This window comes from Nomascus leucogenys, chromosome X, assembly GCF_006542625.1.
Source record: "Nomascus leucogenys isolate Asia chromosome X, Asia_NLE_v1, whole genome shotgun sequence".
NCBI classification, from domain to species: Eukaryota; Metazoa; Chordata; class Mammalia; order Primates; family Hylobatidae; genus Nomascus; species Nomascus leucogenys.
In genome coordinates, this window is record NC_044406.1 from 42876219 (window position 1) to 42884748 (window position 8530).

General features: G+C 53.8%; 1 protein-coding gene across 1 annotated transcript; it reads left to right on the forward strand.

Annotated features, from left to right (window-relative positions):
* The first annotated feature begins 394 nt into the window (after positions 1-394).
* On the forward strand, positions 395-8213 carry SLC38A5 (solute carrier family 38 member 5). Its single transcript, XM_030806503.1, is given in 12 exon segments — positions 395-552; positions 1957-2010; positions 2097-2172; positions 2805-2920; positions 3010-3083; positions 3559-3651; positions 3788-3866; positions 6952-7034; positions 7635-7678; positions 7680-7694; positions 7783-7920; positions 8130-8213. Coding segments are annotated over 11 exon segments (855 nt in total). The 5' UTR covers positions 395-552; position 1957.
* The last annotated feature ends 317 nt before the right edge of the window (positions 8214-8530 follow it).

Genomic DNA, 8530 nt, shown 5'->3' on the forward strand with positions numbered 1-8530 from the left:
ACCTGTCTGTTTCTGAGTCTGCCTGTGCGTCCCTTTCTCCCTGTCTCTGCCTGTCTACCAAGCTCCCCTAGCATCCCCTCCTCCCGCCCATCTGTCTTTCTGTCCCTTCTGTGGTCTGTCTGTTCCTGTGCTGTTTCTCATGCCTGCTTTCTTTGTAACTTCGGTTCTCCTACTCTCTCTCTGTCTCCTCTCTGCACCTTTTTCTGCCATCCATCCCATCCTGCTGTCCGTCTGCTCTGAGTCCATCCCCTCTGTCTGCCTGTCACTCTCTCTAGCTGTGGGTCTACACCGTCAATCTTTCAGGCCATTTCCCCCACCATCAACACACAGACAAACCTCTGTCTCCCTCCAAGTGGGTCCAGATAGGGGGCGCCCCTTCTCCACCTCTTCCCCCGCCCAGGGCCAGAAGGAGGGAAACGAAATTAAAATTAACATTTCTTCTCAGGAAAAAAAAAAAAAAAAAGTACCTTGCCAGAGCAGGAGCCTAGGCAGCCGAGAGGGCGCCCGAACCTGAGTCTGAGTTGCGGCCACTTCAGGAGCTGAGAGGAGCAGGTAGGTGAGGAGGGAGCGTGGGCTGCGGGGATGGTGTTCCTGGGGGCCTGAGATATGAGTAGGGGTCCTGGGAGGGGGCTCGGGGTTCCTTGGAGACATTTTAGCACTAATGGGGAATGGAATGGCGTGTGTGTGGGGAGGTCCTTTTGGTACCCTGATCCCAGGAAGTGAATTCAGGTGTGGGTGGGAGGCTCCGGAGGGTGCTGGTCGTGGGGGATGGGATTCCTTGAGACCCTCCCTGTCCCAGGAACGGGATTCAGGACTTGGGAAAAGGATTTCCTGAGCCAGTTTGAGCTCTAATGGAGACCTTGAATGGGGGTTTCTGAGATACCTCCTTCCCAAGGAGTAAGCGAGGGAGAGGGCGGGGGTTTCTTCAGAGACGCCCTACCCACAAGACAGGGGCTCCAGGCTCGGGTGGGGATTGCAGAGACACCCCCACCCCAGGAAACTCGTTAGGCCACGGGAGGGGGTCTTTGATGAAGGTCTCAGAAATAGCTCTTCCTCCGGAGGGGAAATGAGGGCTCGGGCCAGGTTCCTGAGACACCCCACACTCCACACCCAGGAAGTTTCTCAAGTCTGGAAGTGTCTCCAAATTGACTTCTGCCAGAAGATGAGTGTTTAAGACTTGCTAGGGGTCCTGGAAAAGACCTCTAGGCCCTAGAATCGGGGTTAAATGGGAGTCCCTGTGTCATTTCTGTCCCTGGGAAGGGGCTCGGTTCGGGGACTTGTCTTTGGCTTCTAGTGAGGATATTCAGAGTCGTGGCAGAGAGCACTTTGCAGCGTCTGAGGCAGGGGTCTCCGAGTCTGTCCCCAACCCTCAGCTCACTCAACAGGTTGCATTAGCTCTGGGCTCGGGCTTGGGGACCCAGGCGGGAAGGAGGGGGGGTGAGGGCATTAGGAGGGGTGGGGCAGCCAGGCCGACACGTGTCCCTGCAAGGAGTGAGCTGCCTGGCCACGCGGTGAGGGTGGAGGGAAGGGGGGGGGCACGGGGGACCGGGGAATGAAAGACACAGACGGCAAGAGAGACAGCGTGAGTCTGGGGTCTGGGAGGAGAGGCTATCCCTTCTCCACGTGGTCGGCTCATCTGCGCTGGGGTCCGGCTCTCTCTCTAGCTTTCTGTCTCTCCCCCACTATTTCTCTCTCACTGGCTCTCTCTGTGTCTTTCTGAGTAACTAACTGTTGGCTTCTCTCCTTCTCTGATTTTTTTCTTCTCTCTCTCTCATCTCTTTCTCTGTCAACCTGCCTCCATTTCTATCCCTGTCTGTTCCTGCTCCCCTGCCTCATCTCTTTCTCCGAGTTTCCGTCGGTCTCTATGGGTCTCCCCTCCCCCCTTCTTCAGCTCCCCTCACTTTGAAGCACGCTCGTTCTATCTCTGAGCCCCCCACCCCATTTCTTTGCCCACAGGATGGAACTGCAGGATCCAAAGATGAATGGAGCCCTCCCTTCGGATGCTGTGGGGTGAGTCAGGGGTCCAAGGAGGTGGGCTCGGGAATCAGGGGTCAGGGTTACCCTCATATCGGCCCCTATTTCCCTGCCCTATCCAGCTACAGGCAAGAACGTGAGGGCTTCCTGCCCAGTCGTGGTCCTGCTCCTGGGAGCAAGCCAGTCCAGTTCATGGATGTGAGTGGACCCACAGGATCTGTCCTGGTGGCACCTTCCCCAGCTAATCTCCTCCCACACTGCTCCCTCTTCCCCACTCCTCCTCCTCCCTGCTGTTCCCCTGCCCAGCTATCTCCCCAGCGCAGCTACACACTATTTGGTCGCTCCCCTCTCCAGATACTCCTCTTCCCCAGATATGCCCTTTCCAGCTCTCTCCCTGGCCTTGCTTCTCCCCACCCGCTCTTCGGCCCAGTGACTGCCCTCCCTGTCTGCTCCCCTCCCGGCCTGCCTTTCTCCTCCAGCTGTTCTTCCTCCTCCAGCACTCCTCATCCTCAGCCTATCCCCACCCGCAGCGTCTCCCCTCCCCAGCTGTTTTACCTCTGGTTGCTGCTTCACCCTCCCCGGGTCCTCTCCACTTCCAGCTGCTCTCTCCAAAGTTTGTCCTAGTTTCCCCCTTCCCAGCTGTCCCCATTTGCAGCCTCTTCCGTCTTCAACTCTTCTTCCCTGCTAGCCTCTTCCCTCCTCCTATGGTCTCTCCTTGGCTTCTCTCCACCCCGCTTGCTTCTTCTCCAGTCCTTCCCTTGCCCTGGCATTAGTCTCCTTACCTGGTGCCCCATCCCAATGTGTGCCCGGGCTTTGCTCCTTGCGTGCAGTTCGAGGGGAAGACATCGTTTGGAATGTCAGTGTTCAACCTCAGCAACGCCATCATGGGCAGCGGCATCCTGGGGCTGGCCTATGCCATGGCCCACACGGGGGTTATCTTCTTCCTGTGAGTCCATAGGTGGCCTGCGGGGCCAGGGGTGTTGCGGGGCAGGTGGGAGGCCTGGGGCCAGGTCTGAGCTGTGCCACCTGCCACAGGGCCCTGCTACTGTGCATTGCGCTTCTGTCGTCCTACTCCATCCACCTCCTGCTGACCTGTGCCGGTATTGCAGGTGAGACCCAGAGCCTGGATCCCAGTCCCCACTCCACCCCTTTGGACCCCAGACTCTGGAGCCACATCCAGAGCTCAACACAGACCTTGGACCCCAGACCCCAGACCCAACTCCCTGAATGCAGACCCCAGATCCCGGACCCAGCATCCCAGAACCCACCCCCAGACCACTACACTCTACCTCTAACCCCACCCCTCAGTCTGCGGTTCCCCAGCTCCTACTATGGTCTCAGTTCATAGTCTGGCTCCAAGACCCCTACTCTTACCTCCAGCCCTCATCCTTTTCCCTGGCCTCGGATCCCACCTCCCAGACTCTGCCCCCAAACTCAACCCCAACTGCTTAACCCCCACCTTCATCCTCCATCAGTCAAAGCCGGTTCCCCCAAGCCCCAACTCCCCAGCTCCCGGGCCCTCTGGCCTGCACCTCTGGCCTGGCCTCCTGGACCTTCAACCCTGTTCCTGCATCCCCCCGCTAGGCATCCGAGCCTATGAGCAGCTGGGACAGAGGGCATTCGGGCCTGCGGGGAAGGTAGTGGTGGCCGCAGTCATCTGTCTGCACAATGTTGGGGGTGAGGACTCTGGGAGGTGGGGGTCAGCTTGGGGGGAGAGGGCGGAGTGAGGTGGGCTTCCCCAGGCTGGGCTGGGGAAGACGGGGTGGGGGCATGAAGAGAATCCTTCTGCTTACACCTCCCCCACCTGCACCAGCCATGTCCAGTTACCTGTTCATCATCAAATCTGAGCTCCCCCTGGTTATCGGCACCTTCCTGTACATGGACCCCGAGGGGTGAGTGAGCAACACCCCTTGGCTGGCCAGCAGCCCCTTGACTCTGCCTGTGAGGCCCGGTCAGTATCTTCAGCGCTGTGTGTGCAGCTGACTTCCAGATGTTCTAGTTTGAGACTGCTGGGCAGGCCACTTGGGTCAGACTGATTCCTCTGTGTGCCTGTTGCTCTGACCACAGGAGTCCAGTCGACCATGTGCTGATTTTGTGACTTATTCTGGCTGCTTCTGGCTGGAGGCTGACTCTTTACGTCCGGTTTACTCTGCTGCTGACCATGTGTGTGTGCATGTATATAGCCAATGGACTCAGACTCTGCCTGTGGGTTTGACTCTGCGTCTGCTGTCCTGGCTGATTCTCTTGGGCTAGCTCTGTGATTGACTACAGCTGTGTCCCGTATACTGGGATTCCAACCATGTGTGTCTTACCCTTGGTCACTCTGACTTCCCCTGTCCAGCTGATTGTTTGAGCTTGATTCTAGGTTCATCTGGCTGAATCTGTCTAACTGTAAGTGTGTGATCGCTGACTCCAGCACTGTGTCTGTATGCACGTAGTATGCTGTGGTACCAACTATGTGTGACTCACTCTGACTGTACGTGTCCAGCCAACTCCGTCTCTGTGTTTGATTTAGTGGCTGTTCTGGCAAATTCTCTCTGGTGTGTGTGTGTGTGTGTGTGTGTGTGTGTGTGTGTGATCCCTGAATGTGGCTATGTGTCCTCTGTATTATGGTTGCAGCCATATATGCTGGACTGTTCTGATGATGCATCTGGCTGACTGTGTGTGAGTCCGGATCCGCTGTGCTGGCTCGGTATGTGTGGCGGGCACGTGCACGATGGGACTCCAGCACGGCTAGTGTGTATGCACAGTGTGTTGCAGTGCTTGTGCTTCAGCTGCATGTGTGTAGCTGCCTCTGTGTGTTTCATGAACAGCTCTGTGTGTCCAGTGGCTAACTCTGCCTCTGGGCCCATGGGCTAACTCTGCCTCCAGTCCCATGGGCTTTGCATGGTGTGTAGATGTGTCTCTGGTTTTGTCCGTCTGACTCTGGTCTGTGTGACAGTTTTTTTTTTTTTTTTTTTTTTTTTTTGACGGAGTCTCACTCTTTCGCCCAGGCCTGGAGTGCAGTGACATGATCTCAGCAAACTGTAACCTCTGCCTCCCAGGTTCAAGCGATTCTCCTTCCTCAGCCTCCTGAGTAGGTGGGATTACAGGCATGCACCACCATGCTCGGCTAATTTTTTAATTTTATTTTTTTGAGACAGGGTCTTACTCTGTTGCCCAGGCTGGAGTGCAGTGGCGCCATCTCGGCTCACTGCAACCTCCACCTCCCAGGTTCAAGCCATCCTTTTGCCTCAGCCCCCATGCTCGGCTAATTTTTGTATTTTTAGTAGATACAGGGTTTCGCCATGTTGGCCAGGCTGGTCTTGAACTCCTGACCTCAGGTGATCTGCTCGCCTTGGCCTCCCAAAGTGCTGGGATTATAGGCGTGAGCCACCACACCCAGCCAGTCTGACAATTTTAACTGAGTGCTTGATCTTTATTCTCTGTGGGTATCCTTTTAGATTTTTGGTTTGATTCTGAGAACACTAGATAGCTGACAGTGTGACCAGAGATGTCTCATTATTATAGTTAGCTCCCATTGGTTTATTTCTGTGTAACTGTGTATGAGATAGAAAGAGACCATGTGAATGTCTAGAACATAGGCATTCAATCAAGTTGTTTTGAATGCATGAGCAGTTGTTCAGCTGATTCTGTCTTAACTGACTGTCTTGCCTGGTCACCTTCCTCCAATGTCTGTACAGATCCCACCTTTTCTCAGAGCTTGGTTCCAACAGTGTGGCCAGCTGGATGATTTCGTTTCTATTTCAGTCTTTCTTTGGCTGTGCAGCCAAATCAGTCCACAGGCATACTTTCAGGCATCCAACAAACCCTGAGCTGTTCAAACAAGCATGCATGTGTGTTTCTGACTTTTTGATGGACTCTGCATCGTGGCTTGTCTACTGGATCATCAGACTGTTGCTCTACCTGTCAGACATACCACGATCATGACTCACTCTCTTTGTGTCTGGCACCTTGTGTTGGACTGATTTTCTCTTTTCTTTTCTTTCTTTCTTTCTTTCTTCTTTCTTTCTTTTCTTTCTTTCTTTCTTTTCTTTCTTTTCTTTCTTTTCTTTCTTTTCTTTCTTTCTTTCTTCTTTCTTTTCTTTATTTCCTTTCTCTCTTTCTTTCTCTCTCTCTCTCTTTCTTTCTTTCTCTTTCTTTCCTCCATTCCTTCTTTCTTTTCTTTCTTACTTCCTTTTTTTTTTTTTTGAGTGTCTTGATCTGTCACCCAGGCTGGAGTGCAATGGCACTATCTTGGCTCACTGCAACCTCTGCCTCCTGGGTTCAAGTGATTCTCCTGCCTCAGCCTCTCGAGTAGCTGGGATTACAGGCACGCGCCACCATACCTGACTATTTATTTATTTATTGTTTGAGACGGAGTCTCCCTCTGTCGCCCAGGCTGGAGTGCAGTGGCGTGATTTCAGCTCACTGCAAGCTCCGCCTCCCAGGTTCATGCCATTCTCCTGCCTCAGCCTCCCGAGTAGCTGGGACTACAGGCGCTCCCTACCACACCTGGCTAATTTGTTTGTATTTTTAGTAGAGACAAGGTTTCACCATGTTGGCCAGGCTGGTCTCAAACTCCTGACCTTAGGTGATCCACCTGCCTCAGCCTCCTAAAGTGGTGGGATTACAGGCGTGAGTCACCGCACCTGGCCTGGACTGATTTTTATATTGAGTCTGACCGATTTGGGGTGTTTGACCATCTGGTTGTGCATCCACTTGCGATGTCTGATGGCAAGTTTTGTCCAGCTGTGTATGTGTTAGCTGTGTCCCACCGATAGTATCTGACAATCTCATAATCAGCTTGACTGTTTTTGTCAACCCTATTGTGCCATTTGTCACTGTAACCACCTAAATGACTTCTCAAGCTGAGGTTGTCAGCTTAACTCTCCTGACTTAGGGCAGAAAGCTGCCTGTCCAGCTGTCTTCTGTGAGTGTCTGCCTGACGGTTTCCTTTGGCTGGCAGCTAGGCACTGTGTCTTCCTGTCTCTCTAGGGACTGGTTCTTGAAGGGAAACCTCCTCATCATCATTGTCAGTGTGTTAATCATCCTGCCCCTGGCCCTCATGAAACACTTGGGTAAGAGGCTCCCTGGGTTGGCCATTGGGTAGTGGGGTTAGACAGAAGAAGCCAGACTGAGAAAACCCCCATTCATTTTCAAGGGCTGCAGAACACTAGGAGAGAGCTTATTTGATGTGGGCTTGAACAGATTAGTAGGAGTTTGCTATGGAGGGGAGGTTTTTCTGGGTGGAAGTAGAAGCTTATGCAAAGGTAACTGGGGTGGGTAGACCTTGAAGGCCAGACTAGGTGTTTGGAGTTCACTGTACGGGGGTCCATTCAATTTTTTTTTTTTTTTTTTTGAGACTGAGTCTCGCTCTGTCACCCAGACTGGAGTGGTGCAATGGCGTGGTTTTGGCTCACTGCAACCTCTGCCTCCTGGGTTCAAGCGATTCTCCTGCCTCAGCCTCCCAAGTAGCTGGGATTACAGGTGCATGCGCCACCACACCCAGCTAATTTTTGTATTTTTAGTAGAGATGGGGCTTCGCCATGCTGGCCAGGCTGGCCTCGAACTCCTGACCTCAGGTGATCCGCCCGCTTAGGCCTCCCAAAGTACTGGGATTATAGGTGTGAGCCACCAGCCTGGCTGATTTCTGAGACTCTGTGTTTTGCCCCTCTTAGGCTACCTGGGGTACACCAGTGGTCTCTCTCTGACCTGCATGCTGTTTTTTCCTTGTTTCGGTGAGTCACAGAGAAGCGGGGAGAGAGTTTGGGACATTGGGACACAGCCTCCCCCATGACCTGGCTTCCCCGCTGCCCCCATCCTCAGGTCATCTACAAGAAGTTCCAGCTTGGCTGTGCTATAGGCCGCAATGAAACAGCAATGGAGAGTGAAGCTCCCGTGGGACTCCCCAGCCAAGGGTTCAACAGCAGCTGTGAGGCCCAGATGTTCACAGTTGACTCACAGGTGTGTGTGCAGGCATGTAGGAGATTGCATCACACTCAGGCCCTCTGGTTCTGTCATACGGTGCATCCTGCTCAGAGTGGAGCCGGATATTGGACATTGGGAGCTTCTGTGTGTCTGATATGGAGGGCGATTACGGGGCGGGAGGGGGATGGGAAGAAGGGGATGGACCCCTGTGGGCTCTAATCCCATGTACTCGGGCATTCCCCTAGATGTCCTACACAGTGCCCATTATGGCTTTTGCTTTTGTCTGCCACCCTGAGGTGCTACCCATCTATACGGAGCTCTGCCGGTGAGTGGGCAGGCAAGTGGGCCTGAATGATGGGCCAGCAAGTGGGGTAACCAGAATGTCTGACACTCCCTACAGCAGTCCTGGGACTGTCACTTGGTGGAAGCTAGGTTGTGTCATGGGAGGGGTTTGGGGTGGCCAGGAGGTCTTGGGGCACTCAGGGTAGTGATTGTTTGCTGATCGGGGCTTAAGTATTCTCCTATTTTAATATCTAGCACAAATGTGGATGGACAGAGTTGGGAAGCAGAGATCAGATGATCAGATGGAGGGGGTGATATGCATGGCTGGTGATATGGGGATAGGGAGGTACAGACAGAGGTGGAG